Source organism: Melanerpes formicivorus, unplaced genomic scaffold (genome assembly GCF_026170545.1).
Source record: "Melanerpes formicivorus ecotype bairdi unplaced genomic scaffold, bMelFor1.0.p_v2 SCAF_19, whole genome shotgun sequence".
Lineage (NCBI taxonomy): Eukaryota > Metazoa > Chordata > Aves > Piciformes > Picidae > Melanerpes > Melanerpes formicivorus.
In genome coordinates, this window is record NW_027142371.1 from 2,146,613 (window position 1) to 2,172,286 (window position 25,674).

Consider the following 25,674-nt stretch of genomic DNA (forward strand, 5'->3'; position numbering starts at 1 on the left):
AGCTGAGCCGCCGGTTTAGCGTGCGGCGCTCGCCTCCGCTGCTCCCGAAGGAGGAGAAGCGGCTCCGCCGGGCCCCCGGCTCCCGGAGGGAACTGCTGGGGGAAGTATTACCGGGCCCCACGGGGTCCAGCACGGCCAGGGCCAGCCCCAGCCCTTCCCGCCGGGGTGCCGCGGGGCGGGGCCGGCAGGGGCGGGGCGGAGCGCGGCGGGACCGGAGCTGCGGGCGCCGGGCGGCGGGAGCGGAGCGGCAGAGGCAGCATGGAGCGGGGGCTCTCCGTCTTCGGGGACCCCAAGGTAAGGTCTGGGCTGCGAACGGGACTTGCACGGGGGGCGGGCACCGCTGGTGAGATGCTGTGCACCGGGGCTGGGAACGGGAGCATGCGCCGGCGGTGGGGACCGCGTTGCCTATAGGAGCCGAAGCGCCCCACACGCCCTAGGGGTGAGCGCCGGGGCGTGCTCCGGTGGCCGAGCAGCGGGGTGAGAGCCGGGACACGCTGCGGGGCACCGCGGCCGAGCCCTCCGTTGATACCCTGCGATGTCGCTTGGCGGTACCAGGCGGGGTCTGCTCTGCCCCGGGCCGGTGCTCCCGCTGGGACACCCACGCAGGCGCTGCCCCAGGTGTCGCGGCCAGGCCGGCTCCTCTCAGCGGGGGCGTCCCGGTGCCCAGCCTGGGTCACTGCACCCCGGACTGCAGATGTGCCGGCTGGGGCACGGCAGGGGAAGAGGCAAGCCCTGACGGGTTCAGTGCCCCAACCGGTGTCGTGGTCTGAAACACGTTTTGTCTCGTTCGTGTTTAGTTTTGGGGGTTGGTAGTGTGTTTTGTGGGTGGGTTCGTTTCGGAGTTTCTGCGTGGCCGTTTTTCACCCCTCTTAAACATGTGGTTTAGTTACTCCTTAGATACCTGAGATACCGTCTTGGTGACTGCTGCCAGAGGGTGCTCCAACCTTTCTCTCTCACCATGTGCTGTAGAAACACACCTCAAGTAGGATCATAGAGTAACCAGTTTAGTAATCAGATTATAAAGAAGCTGAGAAGGGGGAAGCTGGAGCAGATGTGGCTAGCAGTAACCCTCTGTCTCCTAGGAAAGCGCTGTCTGTGGTGCAGGCCAGCTCAGCTCTCACGTTGTGCTCTGGGGGAGCTGCTGTTAGGAGCAGGTTTGCCCTGCACACCCTTGGGCTCTGGTGCTGACTGCCAGGCGGGGTTGGGCTGTTGACGGGCAGCAAGGAGCTGGAGCAGAAGTGACCAAGAAGAGTGATGTGATGGTTGTGGTGGTCCCACTCTGAGAGAACCTGAGTGACATTAATGAATGCAGTTTTCCTAAGGCAGAAGATTGCTTCCAAACCCCCAAAAGTTGAGGTTTTTTTGGCTGCTGTTTGCATCTCCTGCCACTCCCAAACCACTTATCTCTCCGTTTGAGCTCAAACCACAAAAGTCTGGCTGGTGTGCACAGCTCAGGTTCATGCTTCATCCCATCACTCTGTGAGGTTTCCCTCTTGGGGTTGGCGACCTGGGTGATAGCAGGCAAACCTTGATACTGAAATCCAAGGACTGCTGACATCCGGTCACCACGGTTAAAGCCTTTTTCAGTTGACTTCGACTTGGGGAGATGTTGGCCTTTCATCAGCTCCACTGGAAAACAAAAGCTGTTGGCTCACCCCGCTGATTTTAAACTTCTGGCTGAGAGAAGCAAGCTAAGGTCTTCTTCCACATTCCCAGCGTGTGGGCGAGTGGGATGTCGAAGGGGGAGACCTGGTTAAAGCTGCAGGGTTTGAGCACTAGATTCAGGCTGCTGTTGCCTGCTTTTCCTGAGTCAGGCAGTCCCTTTCAGTCCTGCGAACCTGCTAAGTCAGGCTTGGGGGGAAAAAATGGGTCTGGAGTCAGTTAATGAGCCCTATTCATTGCCCTGGACCCCCTGCCATTTGGAACCATCAGCTCTGCGTTTTGCAGATGCTTCTGGTAACTGGAGCAGGTTCGAGCCTCAGCTGAATGCGGGGCCAGGGCTGCCTCCATGTTTTTCAGGAACTCTCTGACTCCCAGTGGCTGCAGGGGATGGACAGGGAGCCGCTGGGGCTGCTGAAGGGTGACTTTGAACCCTGCTTATCACAGACCATAAAGGAGCAGAAAAGACTTCCCTTCCTTTTCCTTTCCTTGACACCCACCCTCAGCCTCTCCCTTACTGCCCCACAACCAGAGCAGAGACCATGTCCTTGCTGGCTGCTGGCTCCTCTCCCCACAGGCCAGCCCCAGCTCGAGGCTTTGGGACTTGTGGCTCCCTGTGGCTTTCATGCTTCTTGAGCTATGTTGCAGTGAGCAGGATGGGAGTGAGCTGGGGTCACCCTCCCAGGCACTGGTGTAGCTTTACTGCTGGATGCTTGTTCCCAAAATAAGGGCAGGGATTCCCACAAGCCCTCCTGCTGTGTGTCACAGCACCTGGGGGGGTCTGTCCCTGTCCAAAGGGAGGCAGCTCTCTCCAATGTGCCTTTTGTACCTGGGAACTGGAAGAGATAGCCAGAGCTGACTGTGCCCTGTCAGTGGTTGGGGCAGCACCTGGTGACTGAATCTGAATGGCACTGAAGGTGCCCACTTTGCTCTGTCTTGGGTACAAAACTTAACTTTAAATATATATATATATATTTCAATTACTTTCTTGTGGGGAGTGCAGGTGCACAAGGATGAGCCAAGGATGACATTTACCTCAGCTCAGTCACTTCTTGCACACAACCTGCCAGCTGGGCGTGGGTCAAGGCCTGGTGCTGCCGAGGCTGCAGCAGGCTCAGCTGTACCTTAGGCAGCAGCGTGTGCTCTCATCCCCTCACTGATGCTCTGCAGACACTCTCCTAGGTAGTGGATCCACCCTTGTGGGTAGTGGCTCCATCGTTGACCAGGTCTGGTGGCAGTGAATGGCTGGCTTGGTGCTGCTCCAAATCATTGCCTTGTTCCAGCCATGTGTGGTGTGAGGTCTGTGGGGGCTTGAGGAGGGATGTTGCCCTGCCACCCCGTGGCAGCTGTCCCTGAAGGAGAGTGGCACACACAGGCGCTGTCACCAGAAGTCTTGTACTGAGGTCAGTGGAGGTTGAGTAAGTGGTGTCAGGAGGGGTGGTATTAAAGGAACATGGAGCATCCTCCTCCTCCTCAGCCAGCAAACCCAGGTGTGGTGTGAATGCTTCTCTGGAAAGCAAGTTTCATGCCACGGGGCAAGGTCTTGCAGCCTCCCACCTTTCTCTTTTAAAGGCTTAAGCCTTGAAGAGTATGGCAGATCCACCTCCAAAACAGGTTTTGGTTTGAGGATTGCACTGTGCCTCTTCCACTTCAAACCCCTCTCTATCCATTCTTTATTAGAATAAACCTTTATTAGAATAAACCAAACCAGGTTGGAAGAGACCTTCAAGATCATCGTGTCCAACCCATCAACCAATCCAACCCACCCAAACAGCTAACCCATGGCACCAAGCCCCCCATCAAGTCTCCTTCTGAACACCTTCAATGACGGCGACTCCACCACCTCCCCGGGCAGCCCATTCCAATGGGCAATCACTCTTTCTGTATAGAACTTCTTCCTAACATCCAACCTGAACCTCCCCTGGCGCAGCCTGAGACTGTGTCCTCTTGTTCTGGTACTGGGTGCCTGGGAGAGGAGACCATCATCAGCCTGTCTACAACCTCCCTTCAGGTAGTTGTAGAGAGTGATAAGGTCACCCCTGAGTCTCCTCTTCTCCAGGCTAAGCAATCCCAGCTCCCTCAGCCTCTCCTCACAGGGCTGTGTTCCAAACCCCTCACCAACTTTGTTGCTCTTCTCTGGACACACTCCAGCAAGTCAACCTCCTTCCTAAACTGAGGGGCCCAGAACTGGACACAGGACTCGAGGTGTGGCCTAACCAGTGCAGTGTACAGGGGCAGAATGACCTCCCTGCTCCTGCTGGCCACACTGTTCTTGATGCAGGCCAGGATGCCATTGGCCCTCTTGGCTGCCTGGGCACACTGCAGGCTCATGTTCAGCCTACCATCAACCAGCACCCCCAGGTCCCTCTCTGCCTGGCTGCTCTCTAGCCACTCTGACCCCAGCCTGTAGCACTGCATGGGGTTGCTGTGGCCAATGTGCAGAACCTGGCACTTGGATGTGTTAAATCTCATGCCGTTGGATTCTGCCCATCTCTCCAGCCTGTCCAGGTCCCTCTGCAGAGCCTCTCAACCCTCCAGCAGATCAACTCTTGCCCCCAGCTTGGTGTCGTCAGCAAATTTACTGATGATGGACTCAATGCCCTCATCCAGATCATCAGTAAAGATGTTAAAGAGCACAGGGCCCAGCACTGATCTCACCTCTTGCTTCTAATGAGCTGATGGTGAGCAGAGCTTTGCTGCTCTCAGCAGGCTTTCATAAACCCTAGCTGATAACCCCAGCTCCTTCTCCTGGCAGTGGCTGGCATTCCCTTTACCTTGTGTTGAGTCTTGCTCTCTAGTAATGTTTTCCTGCCATGTGTATCTATCAGCTGGCAAATGGCAGCTGTAAAATACTCTGGTTTTCTAGCTATTGACACACAGTGAACTTTAAATTATCACCTTTTAATGTGCTGATAAACAATCCTGGGCAAAGTCGCTGCTAGGGGCTTTAAAATGATGCAACTCTAGCAGGTGCCTGGGTTATCTATTAACATCTGCTGGAAGCCACCTCGGGAAGAGGTGATGTTGGTGCTGCTTTGGCTGTGATGTCAGGGCTGATGTTGCTCATATTTAGCAAAAGATCCTAAACCCACCTGGTTCAGTGATCCTCTCCAGTGCCTCAGCTCAGATGGCACTTTCTATGCCACTGGGGAGGGTCTCTTTAGGCTGTCAGGTCATGATGGGACTAGGGGGAATGGGACAAAACTCGAAATGGGTAGATTCAGGTTGGATGTTAGGAAGCTCTTCCCCATGAGGGTGGTGAGAGACTGGCACAGGTTGCCCAGGGAGGTGGTGGAAGCCTCATGGTTCAGGTTTTGAAGGCCAGGCTGGATGTGGCTGTGAGCAACCTGCTGTAGTGTGAGGTGTCCCTGCCCATGGCAGGGGTGCTGGAACTGGCTGATTCTTGAGGCCCCTTCCAGCCCTAACAATTCAGTGATTCTTAGAATAGGCAAAGTGAGCATTTAACTGCTCTGCCATGGTCTGCTGAGTAACAACTACAGAGGCAGAGAAACCTGACCGTAGCTGGGAGTACTTTGGATGTTTGGTTAACTTTTTCCTCTCAATTTCACTAAATGGCCCTAATCCCACCTGCCCCTCCAGCGGAACACGCTTGCTTGAAGTACCTCCCTTTGTGTTTGGATTTGTTTGTGGAGCTTCTAAAGTTCCAAGGAAAGCATTGCAGGATGCTCAGGGGAGGAAAGCCAAGCCCCAGCCCTTAGAGCTTCTCCTTTTCTCAAGGCTGGAGCGGTTTGCTGATGCCTGCACCCCGAGGCACGTGCCCTGCTCGGGCTGACACTTTTCTTTGCATGAAAATGGAAATTGCTGGGTCTGCCCCAGCAGCCCTGCTGGGGGCTGTGTGCTGAGCACGCAGAGTTTGTGGCCAGTTGTGTCTTTCTGAACTCACCCCTCTGGCTTCTGGCCAAGCTGCGGAGAAACTCGGAGGTGTTGCTGAACTGAGCTGGGGTTTTGTGATGCCCTGGCTGGCGGCCAGAGAACTTGCCTTCAGCTGCCCTGCTGAGGAGGTGCAGAAGAAAGGGCTGAAGGGTGACTGCACTGAGGTGGTCCTGAGGATCCTCGCAGCAGCTGGAGGTAGAGAAGAGCTTCTGCTCCAGGAAAGTGTTTGAGAGCTTTGCTGCTTTCTTGTTCTTCATCAGAATCAGTTGCCATATCCAGGTCTGCTGTGAGCAAGGCAGGCATGGCTGGACCTGGAATGGTTGAAAGCCTCTCTCCAGGGCTGGTGCAGCTTGTGGTGCTGTTCAGGTCCTGGGCTAAGTGTCAAGATCCTTGTTTGAGCTGTGTGTGCAGGCATCCTCTCCAAATACACCAAAGGGCTCAGGGTGGGAGACCACATTGTGTTGGACCTCTGTGTGCAGGTCCTTGGAAAAGAAGTTGGGCTCTTGGGTTCACCTTATTTCTGCTTGCTCAGGCATCATCCCCGCAGAGCCAGAGTGCAGGCAAAAACTCTTTCATCTTTGCCTGTGTACTTTCCTTGACTTAAAGCAAGGTCACGTCACCCATTTGTATCTGGAAAAGTCTTGTGCTTTGTTTACCCCAAACAAACAGGCAGGAAGAGGGCTGGCCTGTAATCTGCAGCCAGCAGCCTCCCACGGACCTGGAAACCTGCAGGGTTTGGGAGCAGGGTGCCTGGGGAGCTGAGATGCTGGGCTGTGCCTCTGCTGATTGCATCCTTATCTAGGATGACTCTTTGTAGGGCTGGCTCTTGGTGGAGTCCCTCGTAGACACACATTTACTTCTCCACCTGTATGTCCCTTGATCATCTGGGTAGCCTAGATTAGCTCTCAGCTGCAGAGAGCAACACCCTAAGCCCTGATCTTGAGGAGCAAACTTTTGGGCTGAGCACTATTGCACAAGGCTTCCTAGCATTTGGCTTAGGTCCCTCCAAGCCCCAAAGAATACTTGGCAGTGGAGAAAGAGTCTGTTGCTGTTGTTGGAGGGAAACCTTGCTGCTTTACAAGGCAGAAGGAGGTGGCTTGCATGGACAAGAGACACCACTGACTTTGCTTTCTCACTGATGGAAGTGACACCTTGGGATGTTCTTGCAGGAAATGTGCAAGATGATGTCTGTAGTGAGGAGACCCCAAGAAGCTTTGTGTTGCTTGGATTTTACATTCAGCATGAGTTCCAGCCTGTAACTCCATCAGAAGGTCACAAGGGCTGTTGAAAGCCTTGAGGAATGGAGCTCACATGCTTTTGAAGTAGGAATCAGAGCTCAAGAGTGGAAAATATGCCAGGTGTCCACATCTGGCAGTGCAGATCGTGTCCATGGGCTGTTATTTTATCTGCTGTCTCTCAGGACATTTAGTCCCCATGAGCAGGATTGTGTAACTTCATCCCTGCAGATCCAGATCATGTCTTAAGGGTAGGGGAAGGGACAGGGCTATCTTTTTACAACCTGCTAGCAGGGATGTCAGTGGGCATGTTCATGACCACTGGGCCAGCAGATTGCAATGCTGCAGGATGGGGAGCTGCCCTGAGCCTGCCCACCTGCATTTTGCATCTCACCCCTGCACATTTCAGTGGCAGCTTCATGGCCATCCTGGGCAGGGGGCCTGGACTTGAGCACTGTCCCACCCCAGCAGTGGTGGCCTCTTGCAGCAGAAGTGGTTATGAGCTGGGAGATGGGAGCTGGGAGCTGCCTGCATGGCAGCATGCGGGAAGAGGTGGGGATGGGGTGAGCTCTTGGACACCAGTGCTTGTCCCAGGGATGGGCACTGCCAGCCCTGCTCTGGAAGCCAGGCACAGTGCTGAGCTCACATCAGCTGCTCATGGACACTGCAGAGGGGAGTGAAAGGCTCTGGAGGTGGACAGCTGCTCATTGCCCTGCTCACAGGTACTACCTCCTCCTTTTTCCCAGCTGCTGATAGTTACTGCTGGATGCATACCTGAAGCCTTGTGGGTTCTAATCAGTAACCCTGGGTGGATTCTGTCACCCATGCAAATCCAGTCCTCCTCCGAATCCTCCTCAGTCCTTGCACTCAGCATCCTGCAACAGTCATCTACAGAAGGCAAAGCTGCCCTATCTGTAACTGACAAGAGCTTGGTGTGTTTTTGAGGCTGTTCCATTGCTGGACAAAACAAACCTAAACAAAAGCCAGTTCTGGAAACACGAAGATGGAGCTGAGACCTTTTGCAGCTAATATTTTCCTTCTCAGTTCCAACTTCCAAATTACATTGGCCATATTCCTCCAAAAGCTCCAGCTGCCTAATGGAAAAAAAGCTTGCCCTTGCTCTTCTGGGACTCCTTCTCCAAAATCCATTGCTGCAGCAGTCAGGAATTGGGGGTTCAGAGGGAGGCTTGTCTGAGTCAAAATCCAAGCAGTTGGTCTTGAAAGCAGCTTGTTTGCTCTGCAAGGGCAACTCTTGTTCTTCTGAGAGCACCTTGTACCATGGGACTGACCCCAGGGGCAGGGTTAGATACCCTCTGTGCTCTGATAATAGCAGGAGCTGACTTGGAAGGGAAGTCAAAGTTCCTGGGTGATGACTGCAAATGAATTGGTGTTTGGCTACCTGTGAACGCTGATGGAGCAAGATAGAAAGTGAAGGTGTTTGGGGTTAGGGTTTTTCCCCTCTTCCCAGAATTCAAACCATGCAGGCTGACTAAGGATGGGGCAGTTCCTGAAGATTACTGAAAGCAGAATGAACTTCTAAAGGTCCTCTGAGTGTGTGAGCTGCAGCAGATACTGAAAAATGAACGTTGCAAGGATGGTGTTTTAAAGCTTTATGAGGAGAGACTGAGGGAGCTGGGGTTGCTTAGCCTGGAGAGGAGGAGGCTCAGGGGTGACTTTATTGCTCTCTACAACTACCTGAAGGGAGGTTGTAGACAGGTGGATGTTGGTCTCTTCTCCCAGGCAGCCAGCACCTGAACAAGAGGACACAGTCTCAGGCTGTGCCAGGGGAGGTTTAGGCTGGAGGTTAGGAAGGAGTTCTACACAGAGAGAGTGATTGCCCATTGGAATGGACTGCCCAGTGTGGTGGGGTCACCATCATTGGAGGTGTTCAGGAGGAGACTTGATGGATGGGGTGCTTGGTGCCATGGGTTAGTTGATTAGGTGGTGTTGGATTGGTTGATGGGTTGGACACAATGATCTTGAAGGTCTCTTCCAACCTGGTGTGGTCTATTCTATTCTATAAGGTTTTTGTGCTTCCTCAGTGAGACTTTGTCCCTGGGCTGGCTGCATTTGTGCCTGTACCAGCCCCAGCTGCTTGGCTCTCAACTTGTGCTGCAGCTTTGGCAGTACCTCACCACTTTCTCTCTATCTCGCTGCAGGTTGAGCTTCACGTCCACCTGGATGGAGCCATTAGACCAGAAACTATCTTGCACTATGGCAGGTGAGTTGCAGGAGCAAGAGAGCTCTGGGAGATGCACTTCAAAAGCATCATCCCTTGACAGAAGAGCTTCTTCTGGCAGCTTGGGGAAGCTCCCTTCCTGCTGTGCAGGCAGCAGACCTGGCTGGTGCTGCTCTCACCTCTGCACAGGTGAGTGTCCTCTGGCTGCACAGGGAGAGGACGTGGAGAGCATCCCAAAGGGCAGTGCTGCAGTGGGGCTGCTGTGGTGGCAGCAGCATGAGCGTGGTGGCCATCAGTTCTGCGAGCTGGGCAAGCTGAGAGGAGCCACCCTGAGAGAGGTGCTGAAGGTGTCTGCCGAGGTGCAGCCACACAGAGTCAGTCCAGTCTCTCCTTTGTGTTCCCCCCACGTTCCTAATTGCTAAAGCAAGTGAAAGGAAAGCAGGCTGGGAGTGTCACCTTGGTGGTGGTGGTGCCACAGTCTTGGGAGCAGAACTCAGCTTGGGTGCTCCTCCCTGCCCAGGTGCTGCGTGCTGCTGAACCCCAAGGAGCTGCCTTCTGGGAGGGTGCCTAGGAGAGCCCTTGGCAGTGGCTGGAGGAGAGGCTCTTTCCTTGACACATGCATCTTCTGGCTTCAGCCATTGTGTGGGAAGCACCAGGGTGAATGATTAACTGCTGGGAGGCCCTGGCTCCAGAGCTGTGAGCAAAGTAACCTGAAGGCTGCTTCCAGGTGTCACTATTCAACTGGGTGGTCTCAAAGGTCTTTTCCAACCTGGTCTACCCTACCCTACCCCCTCCTCCCTACCCCCTCCTCCCTACCCCCCTCCTCCCTACCCCTTACCCTACCCCTTACCCTACCCCTTACCCTACCCCCTACCCTACCCTACCCCCTACCCTACCCCCTACCCTACCCCCTACCCTACCCCCTACCCTACCCCCTACCCTACCCCCTCCTGAAAGCTAATGGAGACCAGCAGATACCCTCAGGTTGAGACAGTAGCAAGGTTTCAGGAAGCAGCTCTTAAGCACAACTCCAGTGTTTCTGGGAGGATATCCGTGCTGAGGAGGATGAGAAGTGGTTCTGGCATCCTGTGAGCCAAGCAGGCTCCAAGGCACAGGGATGCTAGGAGGGAATATTCCTGCTGAAGCAGCTTCTCTGCAGAGAGTGGCTGTAGGTTTTGCAGTACAGAGTAAGGGAGGTGGATCAGGGATGCCCATCTCATTCCTTGTAGGACACCAGCATGGTGAGCAGAGTCAGGGTGCCTGCTACCTGCTCATGCTGCTGGTGGGCTGCAGGGCTGAAATGCTAGTCCCCATGGACAGAGGAGTCAGTCATGGCTCCCTGGGGCTCTGCTGGGTCCCTCTGCCAGCAAAGGACAAGTTCTGCTGTCCCCAGAAGAGGTGTAAAAGCCCTGAGGCCCAGGAGGCATCAGCCATCTGAGGATCTCAAGCCTCTTTCTTAGGACAGGAATGTTCACTGCCCAAGTGTGTGCCAAGTTCCCTCTTATTTTTACACAGCCCTGCCATCCCCCAGGGCTGCCAGCCCTCGGATGCCACCTTGGCTGGGCTGGAGCAAGGCTGTGCTATTCCTGGGCTCCAAAATCAGTGCTCACACCAATGTCAAAGCAACAGGGCAGTGCAGGAGGCTGCAGGGGACCACCTTAAGAACCTCACCCTGGGCACAGAAAGCAGCTTGGGCTATTTTTAAAGGTAAAGAGATGGAAATAACTTTGCCAGGTGGTGACTGTGCACAAAGAGCCCGAAGCTGCTGGGGTGCACAAGGCCCTGGAGGCAGAGGCTGAACTCTTCTGCTTTTAGAAACTTTGGTTCCAGTTCTGTCAGGTCTGAGGCAGGCTTTGCATTTCCCCTGCCCAGCCAAAGGGTTTTGAGTGGTGACAGACTCCTGATGGGACTGGGTGTCCCCAGGAGAGGTGCTGTGTCCACAGTGGGATGGTGTATGTGGTGCTGTTTGTGAGCAGGATCCTGAGGTGCTGGTGGGCACAAGCATGTTCTCCAGGGAAGAAGGCTCCTAGCTGCCCAGGCAGGTTAGGTGCAGCAGCAGCAGCTCCCAGACCAATGCTGATAAGGTCCACCAGACCCCCCCCAGCCAGAGAGCTGACTCCAGCATCTCTGCTCTGCAAGTCATCCTACAGTGCTGTTGCTGCTGGCTGAGCAGAGGCAGTCCTTTGGGAAGCAGAGGAAAGAGGTCAGGGAAGTGGCTGTGCTGTGGGAAACTCTCTGGGCAGGTGGAGGAAGATGTAGGTGGGTGCCTGGAGCAGACAGCCGCGTGTCAGTGCCATGGAAAGGGCAAGGCAGGGAGGAAAACCGATGCCTTGGCAGCGAGGAACGTCCCCTGCTGGGTGCCAGCAACCTAATCCATGTGGATTGCATCTGAAGGCTGAGCACGGGGCTGGTTTCCTTCCTGCCTGAGCAGGGAGTGAGCAATGTTCACTGAACCCAAGAGTGGGGTCCTCTGGGCTGCTCCCCAGAGGGTTGCTCATTGGGATGGCTGCTGGCACTGGCACCCTGAAGCTGTGGGTGGTGTTTTGTCTCCACTGGCAGAGAGATCCCTCAATCAGCTGTCAGTCATTGCAGGAGGAGAGAGGATTCCAAGCAAATTGTCTGGTTATTATCCCTAATTTAGGTTGGCATGTGCAGGGTACCAGAGAGGAGGGTGGTGGTGGCAAAGCCTGCCAGGGAAGCAGGCAGCATCCTTGGCTGGAGCCCCCTCTTGCCCAGCTGTCATCCCACCACAGATATCTCCCCCCTGCTGAGGTCCTCAGGGGAAAAATGGCCTCTTGGCAGTGTTCAGATGGGGTTTGCCACCTCCATCCCTCTGCTGAGAGCAGTTATTGGGACTGCAGCCTGCTCCTGCCTGCGAGGTGTCCCCGTCACAGAAGATGCTACCATGATGCTGGGTTTGGGAACCAGCCCTCTTGCAGGAGCTGCTGGCATTGAACCCATGAGCTATGAGACCTCTGCCTATGTGATCTTGGGCCTGGGGAGCATCTCCACGATGTTCAGCCCTTGGAACCTGCATAAGTGGGCATTCACTTCCCTAAAAGAATGTTAGCATTTGTGCCACCAGGGCTAGGAGGTGCTAAGAAATGACCCAGAGCCCCTTTGGGTGAACTCCTCCTTAAGCCCCTCTGGGTGAATTCCTCCTTAAGCTTCAAATGTGCCCTGGCTGTGTTGCTGCTGGGTCAGTCTGGGCTCGTCTTTGGCTGTGTTTGTGCTTGGCCGGTGCTTTGGGTTGCCTTCCTCCCCGCTGAGGCTCGGGGCTGCAGGAGCTGCTGGAAGGACAGCGTGTGCCGTGTCCTTGCCCTGAAGAAACGGAGGGGAGCGCTGCCAGCCTGGGCCTCAGCCGCTGCGTGGGCTGCACTGAGCTTCCCCCTTCAGTAACCTGTGCCTTCATTTCCAGGAAAAGAGGGGTTCCTCTCCCTGGCAACACTGTGGATGACCTCCTGAAGCACGTCAGTTATAAAACCCCCCTGACATTCACCAAGTTTCTGGAGAAGTTCAATCATTACATGCCTGCCATTGCGTGAGTTCCCTGCTTTGCTGCTGCTGCCCCCTCAGCCCTTGGCAGAACCCCTGGGCTAGCCTTGATCAACCTTGGCGCGGGGGGTTGGGTCCCCTTGCCCGCCCCAGCGTGCCCTGAGCGGGTGGCACGGGTGTCCCGGCAGGGGTGACCGCGAGGCGGTGCGCAGGATCGCCTACGAGCTGGTGGAGACCAAGGCCAAGGAAGGCGTCGTCTACGTGGAGGTCCGGTACAGCCCTCACCTCCTGGCCAACTGCCGCGTGGATCCCATCCCCTGGGGCCAAGCTGAGTGAGTGAGCCCCACGCTGAGCAGCTGCTGCTTGCCCCCTTGGGCGCAGAGAAGGGCTGGCCCAGCTGGGCAGAGCTGGGCGGGTTCAAAGGCTGGTGTGACCAAACCTCCTCTCTGGTCCAGTGCAGTGAGGACCAGCATGCTTCCACTTCTCAGGGTGGTTCCTCTGCTAGTGCCCCTGTGTGACTCTGTTTTAATGTCCCTGCCCTGCATGTGCAGCAAGTTGTGCTTGAATTTCTGGATGCAGCTGTTCTGTGTGAGGGGAAGCAGCGCTCAGACAGGGGCCTGCCTGCCTGTGAAGCATGAACTGCAGCTGGCAGAGACAGTGGGCAGTGCTGGAGGGGGCTGGATATCCCATCCCTTCCTTACCCATCACCCCCTCTGTGATGTGTGCCTCCCATTAAATCACTGCTGGGCTCTGTGTCCCCTTGCAAGTTGGGATGGGATGGGTGCTGAGCCCCAGCTCTTGTCCCTGCCCTGCTGCAGGCAGTTGTGTGCCCTGGCAAAGAGCAGGTTCCTCTGCTCAGGCAGGACTGGTACCCAATCCTTGCTCTCATCTGTGCATGCTTTTGTGCCCCACGTGGCCAGGGCGTGGGTGTGAGAGGTGCTCCTCAGCTCTGGGTGGTCTGGTTGGGCTCCTCTGGATGGTCAGGTGAGTGGGTTTTGTGTGGGGTGTCTTCTGCGGGTGCTGGGCTGGACCTGCAGTTCCTGCCACCTCCCTGGCAAGTGTCCACCTCTTCCTGATGGCTTTTCTTCCCTGCAGGGGAGACCTCACTCCAGATGAAGTGGTTAACCTTGTAAATCAGGGCCTGCAGGATGGAGAAAGGGATTTCCACATCAAAGCCAGGTCTATTCTATGCTGCATGCGCCATATGCCAAGTAATGTATTGCAGCTGCCCTGCTGCTCTGCTCCCCTTCCCTCACCTGGGGTGGGGGGGATGGCCCCTGGGTTCAGGTCCCAGGGAGAGCCCTGGTCCTGTGGCCCTGGGTCTGATGTGTGACCAGGCAGTGCTGAGCAGGGGTAGGCTTTTGGTTTTTAACTCTTCTGAGGGTCTTCTGCTGCCTTTCCTGTGGGGAAAGGCTCTGCTGGATGCAGTAGAATAGAATAGACCAGGTTGGAAGAGACCTTTGAGATCATCGAGTCCAACCTATCACCCAACACCATCTAATCAACTAACACATGGCACCAAGCACCCCATCCAGTCTCTTCCTAAACACCTCCAGTGAGAGTGACTCCACACCTCCCCGGGCAGCCCATTGGGGTATGACCAGGATCTGAAGGCTCTTGCCAGGGAGGCAAAGCAGCCTCACAGTATCACTAAGGTTGGAAGAGACCTCGAGGATCATCTAGTCCAACCTGTCACCACAGGCCTCATGACTAAACCATGGCACCAAGTGCCACATCCAATCCCCTCTTGAACACCTCCAGGGATGGGGACTCCACCACCTCCTTGGGCAGCACATTCCAATGATTAATGACTCTCTCAGGGAAGAATTTTCTCCTCACCTCCAGCCTAAACCTCCCCTGGCACAGCTTGAGACTGTGTCCTCTTGTTCTGGTGCTGGTTGCCTGGGAGAAGAGGCAAACCCCCTCCTGGCTACAACCTCCCTTCAGGGAGTTGTAGGGAGCAAGAAGGTCTCCCCTGAGCCTCCTCTTCTCCAGGCTAAGCAGCCCCAGCTCCCTCAGCCTCTCCTCACAGGGCTGTGCTCAAGGCCTCTCCCCAGCCTTGTTGCCCTTCTCTGGACACCTTCAAGTGTCTCAATGTCCTTCCTAAACTGAGGGGCCCAGAACTGGACTCAGGACTCAAGGTGTGGCCTAACCAATGCAGAATATGGGGGCAGAATGACCTCCCTGCTCCTGCTGGCCACACTATTCCTAATGCAGGCCAGGATGCCATTGGCCCTCTTGGCCACCCGGGCACACTGCTGGCTCATGTTTAGGCAGCTGTCAATCAGCAATCAGCTCTTCTGTCCTGGCATGGGAAGGTGTGATTTCTGCTCCTACCCCACACCTTGCCCAAAGGCTGGAGCTCTCCTCAGCCCAGCTGAAGCCATTGCCACAGCAAGTGCTTGTATCTGCCATGACCATCTGGTGGTTTTGAGAGCCAGTGATTACAGGAGGAGGACCAGGCGTGAGACCTGGCATAGGTGATCCTGTGAGACCTGGTGATCCTGCTCTGGCAGAGGGGTTGGGCAGGATGATCTTTTGAGGTCCCTTCCAGCCCCACAGGTGTTGTGGTCTCACACTTCACCTGCTCATGGGCATGGTGCTGCAGCAGCATGATCCTTCTTTGGCCGTGGTCTTTCATGGGTCAGCCAGAGAATCCCCCTGACTGCAGGCTCTGGTGATTGAAGCTGTGAAATATACCAAAGTCACCCATAGAAAATGTTCTTTATGAGGTCAGCAGCTCTCAACTCTGTCAGTAACGTCTCCTGGGGCCCAGAATGAGAAGAAACCCCTCCCTGTTTCCAGTGTTCATTGTGCTGCTGAGTTCTCTCAGCACCTTCCTCCAGGGAAGGATGCAGTTGGGGAGAGGCTGCGTGGCAGTGGCTGTTCTGTGCAGACTTTGCTTCACATCCCACCACGGTTTTATGCAGGCTTAGGAGGGGAGATGGTGAAAAGACTTTTTTTTTTTGCTCATGTGCTCATTTGTGTCAAGAAATGTGAAAAATGATATTCTTGGAAACTGGGAGGTGGGAGGGTGGGGCCTTTCCTGCCTGCAGAACCAACCCCCAACAGCACATTAAAAACTTGGCACTTCAATGGCTGTTTTCTTTGGGAAAAACAAAACCAAACCATTTTTCTTTGTAGCAGCTGGAAAGCTGTAAGGCAGTGTCATACTCCCAGGCAGAGAGGGACCTGGGGGTGCTGGTCGATGGTAGGCTGAACATGAGCCTGCAGTGTGCCCAGGCGGCCAAGAGGGCCAATGGCATCCTGGCCTGCATCAGGAACAGTGTAGCCAGCAGGAGCAGGGAGGTCATTCTGCCCCTGTACACTGCACTGGTCAGGCCACACCTTGAGTCCTGTGTCCAGTTCTGGGCCCCTCAGTTTAGTAAAGATGTTGAGATGCTGGAAGGTGTCCAGAGAAGGGCAACAAGACTGAATCCATAAACCCAGTCTGCCTACCCAGGGAGCAGGGCTGCTGACCCTCAGGCTGCCAAAGTGCTCTGACCTGGCAAGAGGAGAGAGGAGAAAAGGGGCTGCATCAGAAACAGTGTGGCCAGCAGGAACAGGGAGGTCTTTCTGCCCCTGTACTCAGCATTGGTTAGGCCACACCTTGAGTCCTGTGTCCAGTTCTGGGCTTTTCAATTTAAGAAGGACATTGAGACACTTGAAGGTGTCCAGAGAAGGGCAACAAGGCTGGGGAGGGGTCTGGAGCACAGCCCTGTGAGGAGAGGCTGAGGGAGCTGGGGTTGCTTAGCCTGGAGAAGAGGAGGCTCAGGGGAGACCTTATGGTTGTCTACGACTTCCTGAAGGGAAGTTGTGGCCAGGTGGGGGTTGGTCTCTTCTCCCAGGCACCCAGCACCAGAACAAGAGGAGGTGTTGGAGTCACCATCCCTGGAGGTGTTCAGGAGACTTGATGGGGTGCTTGGTTGCATGGTTTAGTTGATTAGGTGGTGTTGGATGAGGGGTTGGACTTGATGATCTTGAAGATCTCTTCCAACCTGGTTTATTCTATTCTATTCTACTTGTCTGGAGTTGTAGTCCCTGATGGGGCACAAATGGGAAAGGCAGAAGGAGCACCCCAGGGCTTGTAGAACAGGAGGGGTTGCTCCTGTGTTCTCATGTCCAGGCACCAGCTCTTACTTAGAGCCAGTGCTGTGCTTGATGCAAGAGCCTTCAGTGCTGTGCTTGGGCCGTGCTGCTCGGGGAGAAGCCAGCCTGTACCGCAGGAGCTGCTGAGAGGAGAGCAGAGGTGCCAGCCAGAACTGCCTCACAATAATCTGGACAGTAAAAGAATGTCTCAAAACCATCAGCTGGGAGCTGATAGAAGAGAAGGTGAAATTGCACCTGGGTTTGTGTCCCCTGGGGGTTGGATGCTTATGTTCTTGACACTGCTGTTTGTCCCTCTGTGCCAACGGTAGGTGCTGAAGGAGCTGGTAGGTGCATGTCCTTCCTCTGTCCTGATCAGAGACAGCTCTGTCAGCCACTTGTCACTCACTGATTCCAAATAGATAAAACCTTCTGAGTGTTGAGGGTCACCTTCCAGGGGGCTGGCCAGCCCCTCCCCACCAGCAGCAGCCTTCATCATCTTCTCTGGGGGAGCCAAGGATGGGCAGGGCAGGGCTGACTGTCACACAGGGGCGCCCCCCAGAGGGCCCTTCCAAACTCTGTGACACAGCACAGCTGACAGGCTGGCTCTTCCCTTGCCCAGCCTAGGATAGGGTGGAAGCTCAGGACTGGCTTGAGGGGTTTCTTTCTCTGCCCTCCACCCACTGTTACAGCAGCTGGGCTGTGCATTCCAGCTTACCTTGGGCCAGCATGTTTGGGGGGGCGGGGGGGGGTCTGTGTTTGAGGGGGTTTTATGCTCAAAAATGTGCAGAAAACCACAATGAGAGCAGGTTCAGAGCTGGCAAATACCTCTGATTCCCTTTTAGTTGGCAGCTTTTGTTAGCCTGAAGGTGGCAGACCTTCGTAGCAGCCTTTCACCTTCCTTTCTGAGCATCAGACCTGAGCAAAGAGCAAAGGAAACCCCTCTGGCTTTCTAGTTATGGGAGCAGGGTTGGTTCAGAAAAGTGCTGGAGCTGTGACCCTTAGCAGTGCCTTCTCCTGAACCCTGGCATTGCCTGTTCCAGGCTGGTCTCCAGAGGTGGTGGAGCTCTGCAAGAAGTATCAAAACAACTCTGTGGTGGCCATCGACCTGGCTGGGGATGAGTGCCTGAAGGTGGAGAACATCTCTGAGCACAAGGCAGCCTATGAGGTGGGTTTGAACAGTCTGGAGGGGGATGATTCAGATTGGATGGGGAGGATAATTGGATGTTAGGAAGAAGTTCTTCCCTATGAGGGTGGTGGGAACAAGTTGCCCAGGGAGGTGGTGGAAGCCTCATGCCTGGAGGTGTTTGCAGCCAGGCTGGATGTGGCTGTGAGCAGCCTGCTGCAGTGTGAGGTGTCCCTGGCCATGGCAGGGGGTTGGAGCTGGCTGAGCCTTGAGGTCCCTTCCAACCCTGACAGCTCTGTGATTCTGTGAGCGTGGGGGGACACATGGAATGTTAGTGAGGCTGCAGACAGCTGGGACAGCTTAGGCATTTGTTCCAGCTAGGAGAAATATTTTGTTAAATAGGAGCAATGTTTGTTTACATTTGCCAAATGATTAATGGCAGGCATCATTGCTTAAGCAAGGCCTTGGAGCTGGAGCTTGGCACGCTGCCCCTAGCACTGAGTGTGACACCAGGGATGTGGAGCCTGTGTCCCACTGGACAGGCACTGGACTGCTGGGGGTCTTGTCCCGGGGCTGGCTGGATCCATGACCAAAGGTGGAGGAGACTGGCCCTTCCAGTCTGGCAGGAATCACCCATAGGGCAGAGAAGAAGCTGCAGGTTTGAAGTGCTTTTATCTGATCATCTCACAGGCAAAGGCTGGAAAAGCTTCAGGAGCCTGGTCCCAGGCTCTTACTAGACCCTGGCCCTTTGCACCAGCTGGAAGGGGAAGCTCCACGCCTCGCCTCTCTGTGCTGGCAGGAGTTTGGGGTTGCTGGTCCCCTGCAGCAGTGGGAGGGAGCCTGTGCACCCCTGCTGCCAGAAGGGACAGGGTGGTTTGCCAACAGTGCTCAGAGCTGAAATGGGGCTTTCTGGGGGTGCTTTGCCCCTGTCAGCAGCAGCAGGTCCATCTTTGCTGTTGTGCTGGATGAACTGAGGGGGTATCAAGTGAAGCATGGGCACAGGGGGTTATTAACCACTGGGCAGGGGCATCTCATCCTGCTCTGTCTGAAGGTTAGGTCTTGCCCCAGTGCTGGGAGTTCACTCGGGCTCTAAGACTGTTGAAGCAAACCCTGCTCCTGTCAGCCCCTTCTGGCCAGCATGGCAGGGAAGTGACCCCCTCCATAAACACTGCTGCTGTGTTCCCTGGGGCACCTGCTGCATCCAGGGAAACCTGGGACACTCCTGGTGTCCTTTGAGCAAGCACCTTCTGCCTGGCAGACCTCAGGGCTGCTCATGGAGAAAAACTCAACTGCAGCTGCTGGCTGCAGAGGGGCAGTAGGAGCTGCAGGGCCAAGCATCCTAGAACCACCATGTCCAAGGATGATTGCAGGGGGAGCCACAGGAAGCACTGTGTATCGGAGCCAAAGGGGTTGGAGAAGGGGTTAAAGGACTCCAGAGAAGATAGGCCCATGGATGGATGTTAGACAGAAGCTCCCTCCTGGATGGAGGGTCTCAGACTTTGGTAGCCAGGAAGGTTAGTGGGGAAGGATTCCATTGCATGTGCTCAGCCCCTCTGCCCCTGCCGCCCCTCGGCCCCTCTGCCCCTGCTGCTGCCCCTTGCCCCCCCTGCCTGTACCCCAGCTCCTGCTGAGGTCCTTAGGGATGCCTCTTTGTAGTGGAGGGGTGAGAGTTCCAGGTTTCTCCTCATCCTGTGTAGGGACAAGTGGGGAATCTCTGTGCTGCTGTGAGTCTGTCTCTCCTCTTGGTCAGCCAGAGGAATTTTGGTACTTAATATCCTGTCAAAAATTAGCTGTTTGGGGCAAATCAGGACTGCCTTCCCTGCAGGGAGCACAGAGAGCCCTGCAGGTCGCTGCACAGAGAGCTTTTCTCTACAGAGCCTGACCTTTGCTGGGCCTGGGTGTGCAGCACATGAGGAGCTGAAAATAAAGTAACTGAACAAAATCCCCAGCAGTCCTGAGTGAAAAGCCCTGAAGGGCAGCCTGGGAAGTGTGCCTGTGCAGGCTGGGGCTTGCAGCCTGCCTGCTGCTGCTGGCTGGGTGGCCCTTCTCCAGCAAGGCTCCTCTCCAGCCTGCATGGCTCCCCGAGGCTCAGGTGGTCTGTGGCTGCCCTGGCAAGGAGTTTTTTGGGATGACCATGAGGAGCATCTCAAAGTGCCCCCCAGAGCTGCACCCACAGAGCCCTCCTGGCTGGGCTGCCTGTCCCCAGCCCCTTAAAGCAGGGAGGTGTTTGGAGTGTGAGGATCACATCAGCTCTGTCTTTGGGGTTTTTGAAGTCTCCCACTTGGCTGCAGCCCAAGAGGTAAAAGTTTCAAAGGCAGGAACTGCTGCAAGGTTCATGCAGAAGGGCAACAGCAGGGAGCAAAGAGAGCCTTGAGCTTGTTGCTCTCTGCAGTGGGGACAGTGGTGAGCTCAGCCTGCACTAGAGAGTCTGTGGGCTGGGCACCAAGGAAGGTACCAGGCCCTCTGAGCTCCTTTTCATGGGCACTGCCAAGCTCTCCTCCAGCAGTCAGCATGCAGCTCTCGGGGTGAAGGGCTCATGCTTTGGGGGCTCTTCATGCAGAGCCCTGTTGCTTGTTATGCCCCAAGAATGGTGCCCACCCAGGTGCTTGCTGCCCTTGCTGGGGGTGATGAGGGCACAGGGGTGTGGGTGAGGGCACAGGAGCACAAGTGATGGCACAGGAGATGGCACAGGGGCATGGGTGATTGCCCAGGTGATGGCACAGGGGCATGGGTGATGGCACAGGGGCATGGGTGATGGCCCAGGAGCGTGGGTGATTGCCCAGGTGATGGCACAGGGGCATGGGTGATGGCACAGGGGCATGGGTGATGGCCCAGGAGCATGGGTGATTGCCTAGGTGATGGCACAGGGGCATGGGTGATGGCCCAGGAGCGTGGGTGATTGCCCAGGTGATGGCCCAGGAGTGTGGGTGATGGCCCAGGGGTGTGGGTGGTGGCCCAGGTGGTAGCCCAGGAGCATGGGTGGTGGCCCAGGGGCGTGGATGGTGGCCCAGGAGTGTGGATGGTGGCCCAGGAGCGTGGGTGGTGACCCAGGGGCGTGGGTGGTGGCTCAGGAGCGTGGGTGGTGGCCCAGGGGCGTGGGTGGTGGCCCAGGAGCGTGGGTGGTGGCCCAGGAGCGTGTCCCCCCTTGCCTTGCAGGAAGCTGAAAGATGTGGGGTTCATCGCACCGTCCACGCAGGGGAGGTCGGCCCGCCTGCCAGGATCAAGGAGGTATGAGGAGCTCCTGTCTTGGAGCAGGGCCTGGCAGGGACTGGGGCATCCCAGGGCAGAGAGAGGGGCAGGGGTGGGAAGTGCCCTCCTGAACCAGGGAGCCCGTGTCCTCTCTGTACTCAGGGCAGCACCAATGTCGGGCACCCAGGTGGAGGTCTGGATCCAGTGGCTCAGATCAGGACCTCTCCAGAGCTGGCTCAGTGGTGCAGGCTGCACCCATGGTGGGGCAGGGGTCTCTGGGCAGGCAGGGGCTGAGCTGGTGCTTGGAAGCTGCATGTGGTTTTCCTCTGCTCTGCAGGCAGTTTATCTGCTGAAGGCTGAGCGCATTGGCCATGGCTACCATGTCCTGGAGGACCTGGAGCTCTACAAGGAGCTGTTGAAAGCTAAGATGCATTTTGAGGTAAGGATGGGTGATGGGTGGGTGACAGCCAGGTAGCTGCTGTCTGAGTGGAAAATCAGCCCTTGCAGCTTGGGGTCTTTGCTGTGAGGAGCGCTGGGGCACCCAGCACCTTGCAGGAGGTGTGTGGCAGAGAGAAATGGATCCTGGTCTGGCTGAGGATAACTTCTGGAGGACTTGTTCATGCACACCTCCAGCCTGCAGGCTTCTCCTCCCACAAACTGGGCTGCTGCAGCAGAGCCTGTCTGGGTGGAGGGTGGAAGTGCCTGGGAGTCACAGTGTGTGGGCAAATGTCCTTGGCTTTTTCCCCTGCAAGTGCCTCCAGCTGGTCCACGCAGTAGATGTGTGCAAGCTTAGTGTCAGTGGTTTGTGAGCTGAGGCTGACACAAGGCTGCTGGCTGATTGGCCTCGGGTTCCTGCCGCTATCCCATGGGCAGTGGACTCTTTACATCCCTATCCTGGGACTTGCAGGAGTCCTGGGGTGTGCAGTGCCAAGGGGCAGCTGTGAACAAGGCTCTGGATCTGCCTTTACCAGCTTCAGCCTACGCCTCTGGGGCTCTGAGCCACGGGGCTGATCTGGGCTTTGTGTTTAATTCCCCCCAACAGGTCTGCCCCTGGTCCAGTTATCTCACTGGAGCATGCCTTCCAGACTTCAGGAAACACCCAGCAGTGCAGTAAGACTTCTCAGCTCTGTGCAATGGATCTGGGATGGTGGGAGCTGCTCTGTGGCTTTACAAAGGCGATGCACATCCGACCAGAGCAGGATGTGGGACAGCCTCGTCCTTGGGCACAGAGGGGCCTGCTGCAGCTGGAGGGGGTGCAGGGGTCCCCTTGGGAGGCTGGCCTGTCCCTCCTGTGCTGTGTCCAATGCTTTACCCATCAGTTCCACCCAATTTCTTTGCAGGTTTAAGAAGGATCAAGCTAACTTTTCTATAAACACAGATGACCCCCTCATCTTCAACTCCACCATTGACAAGGATTACAGCATAGTGAAGGACTACATGGGCTTCACTGAGGAGGAGTTCAAGAGAGTGGTAAGTCAGCCCCAGCTGGATGCCCTGCAGATGTCCTGCTGCAGCCCAGAGCAGCCTGCTGCCTTCCCTTATAAGCTGCAAGGGTCTCAGGGGAAATGCAAAGCTCTTGCAGTAAGCAGGAGCCTGCAGGTGGCTGCTGAGCTGGCTGGAGGCTGTGGGGAGCAGGGGTGGGCTCTGCAGGGGCTTCACCTCTTGGCTGACAGCTTTGGGCTTTATGGAAAACAGGTCAGAGTGGAAATTGTCCACTGAGGTCCTTGTAGCAGGGAGGACTTAGCAGGGAGGTGCTTTTGTCTTTCTGGCTTGGGAACTGCAGGCAGGGAGTTTCAGGTTCTGGCCCAGAAGACAGCAGAGTTCAGCAGGTAGGAAAGTGCTGGCAGTTTTCCATGGACAGCATGAGGATGCAACAGCTGAGCTGGAAACAAAGTGCCTGCTGGCTTCTGGATTCTCTTTGGGCACACACAGTCCTTGTGTGTGCCTGACGACACCCTTGGTTAGTTACCCCGGACAGAAAGACAGCGTAGCTGTTGGTAGCTGTGATAGCTGCTGGCAGTTTGGCTCACTGCCTGCTAGGGGAAGCAGCTTTCCTGGTTTGCATCTACCATCATGCTCAGCACTTTCACCCAGGTGCCTCCTGAGGTACTTGCTTGGACTGGGAAGGCCAGGGTGATCTTTACAAGAAAGCATCACTCCTGCTTCCAGCTCTGGCTGCAGGAGCAAGTCCCTTTCTCCTACAGACATCACTGCCTGGGGCTGGGAGGGGAAACAGTTCTGATCTCTGGGTTCCTGCATCCAAAGCTGTCCTGCTGCCAGCTGTCCTCTCCTGCTCTTGCAAAAGCCAGGTTGTTTCTGTGCAATGAAAGCAAGGTCCCTGCAGGTGAGCAGGTAACACTGCACAGCCAGGCTGTGTCCCAGCAGTGGCACATCAGGCTGCCACCACTGCCTTGCTCTGGTCCAAAAGGGAGCTGGGAGCGTAGGAGTGTGTTTAAAGTGCATGTCCTAAAAACTCCCAAGGTATTTGAAGACCTTAGTTTTGTGCCTGCCTCATCCCTCTTGGGACTGTTGCTAGTGATGGGCCAGAGCAGTTGCCTGTAAAATGAGACTGTAGTAATGAATCTGAGAGTGGAAACCTTGTGCTGCCCCTTGCCCCTTGCTGCTCAGAGCCAGATGTTGGCTTGTGCACAGCCATGCATTCCTGTCTGACACATCTTGTGTTCCCCCTCTACCTCTCCAGAACCTCAATGCAGCTCGGTCCAGCTTCTTGCCTGAGAAGGAAAAGCAGGAGCTGCTCAACACACTGTATGAAGCCTATGGGATGGCCCCCAACACATCCTGACCCATCCCCAGCAGCCAGCATGGAGCAGTGGCCCCTCTGCATGTGGGTGACTCTCCTCTGTGCTATGGGAGCACCAGAAGAAGAAGGTGCCCAGACTTGGTCTCTCTTCCTGGCAGCCCTGCATTACCCCTTACAGTGCTGAGCAGAATCAGGCTGTCACATACACCTACCTGTCAATCACCCCCCTCAAACTCTCTCCCAAATGCACCTCCAGCTTCCTATCTTGCTGTGGTGCAAACAGACTGCAGCTGCCTCCTGGCCTGGCTCCCTTCTCCATCTGCCAGTCTTTCTGTACTGCAAATGAGGATAGAACAGAAGAACCTCTCCTGCTTCTTCTCACTCTCTTCCCTGGTTTTATCTGTCCTGCCTCACTGACCTGCCTTGTCTGCAGTGCAGAAATAACCACCTCTAACCATGACTGTGGCCCATGTTCATCTCCTCCTTCCTCCTTTGTGTGAGTGCTGACAGGGGCTGAGCAGGCACCTCACAAACGGAGCCTTTATTCCCGTCCCTGGCCTAGGAGGTTTTGGCCACAGCTGTATTTACCCAGGGTTAGTCTTGTACTAACATGCCTGGAACAAGAACAGGCTGGCAGCTGGTGCCCTGCCCGTGCACAGCTCTGAAGGGCAGCTTCAGGCAGCCTTTTTTGACCTCCTTTCTTGGACAAGGACTCTGGGTGTCAGCCCCCCCAGCGTCACCGCCGCAGCAGCGCACACCCTGGGCTTGGGCTCCAGCTGTGCTCACAGCTGCCCATGCCCCTGCTGACAAACTGCATAGGAAGCTGCAAGAGATCTTTACCATTTGGGGCCAAAATCTGCCTTCTGGGGCTTTTCCTGGTTTGGTCATCATCCTGGAGAATTGCTGTGATCTGCAGTGTGCTCTTCCTCTGTCTCTGTTCAGGGCTTGGGGAGCCCAGGATCAGTTGCTGTTTGAACCACTCTGCCCTCTGCCTGCCTTGAGGCAATCTTTAGGCCCCATGAGAACTGAGGAGAGAGATTGATCAGCTAGAGCCCAGTGTCACATACTGACTCAGGGCCTATCTGAATGGCTTCTCCCACTCAAGCACAGCACTGGCTGGAAGTCAGATCTTCAGTCTGGAGAGCTGCTGAAGCGTTCACCAAATTTCCTGAGTGATTTGGTGCTTTGTCCTGGTTTTCCTTTCCCTGCCACAGAGCTGTGCAGCCAGAGCAGAGACCTTCCCTTCCTTAAGGTGAGTGTGTGTGGTGTGCTTTAGCATCCCAGGTGTCTGCCAAGTTGCTTCCTCCAAAGATACTGTACCAAAAAAGTTGCCTTTGCCCAAGGGGCTGTGGTCAGCATCTCCACAGCTGGGCCAGCCTCAGCCAGGGACTGTGCCCTGGCAGCTTTTCCATTCTCCCTGGGCTTCCATATTTGTCTCTGATGCTCATCTCTGGAGCACCAGGTGCACACACACACACACACAGAGCTAGCAGGTGGATGTGAGAGGTTGATTTTTCTTACTTTTATAAAGCAAATGCTAAAGCAGCACTTTTAAGATGATTGCAGTTAAGAACCAGGCCCTTTTTTTTGGGGGGGGGGGGCTGTGGGGGGTGTGTGATTTCTCTCCCCCCCCAAAAAAAATTTGTTTGATGAAGAAGAGTTGCTTTGTTTGGATTCTGGACAGTTGATTGTTAATCCTGTTTAATAAAGTGACAAGTTTCTATTAAAAGGTAAAGCCCTTGGCCCTTCTGTTCAAGGATGACTGCTGGGACCCAGGGGATCCACAGCCTGAGCCACTGTACCCCTGCTGGAGCACAGGAGTGGCTCAGTAGGTGTGAGGGAGTGTTCAAGAAGAGACTGGATGGGCTGCTTGGTGCCATGGTTTAGTTGATCAGATGGTGTTGGGTGATAGGTTGGACTTGATGATCTCAAAGGTCTTTTCCAACCTGGTTAATTCTATTCTACTGCATTCTATTCTACTCCATTCATAGAATCCATAAGGTTGGAAAAGACCTCAGAGATCATCAAGTCCAACCTATCACCCAGCACC

The 25,674-nt window shown here is 55.5% G+C and overlaps 1 protein-coding gene across 1 annotated transcript; it reads left to right on the forward strand.

Annotated features, from left to right (window-relative positions):
• The first annotated feature begins 191 nt into the window (after positions 1 to 191).
• Positions 192 to 25,353, forward strand: ADA (adenosine deaminase). The gene is made up of 11 exons (XM_068149786.1): positions 192 to 294; positions 8,948 to 9,009; positions 12,386 to 12,508; positions 12,651 to 12,794; positions 13,558 to 13,673; positions 17,592 to 17,716; positions 20,831 to 20,902; positions 21,201 to 21,302; positions 21,906 to 21,973; positions 22,204 to 22,333; positions 23,565 to 25,353. Exons 1-11 carry the CDS (start codon positions 259 to 261, stop codon positions 23,664 to 23,666), a joined length of 1,080 nt encoding a protein of 359 aa, XP_068005887.1. The 5' UTR covers positions 192 to 258; the 3' UTR covers positions 23,667 to 25,353.
• Positions 25,354 to 25,674: the final 321 nt, after the last annotated feature.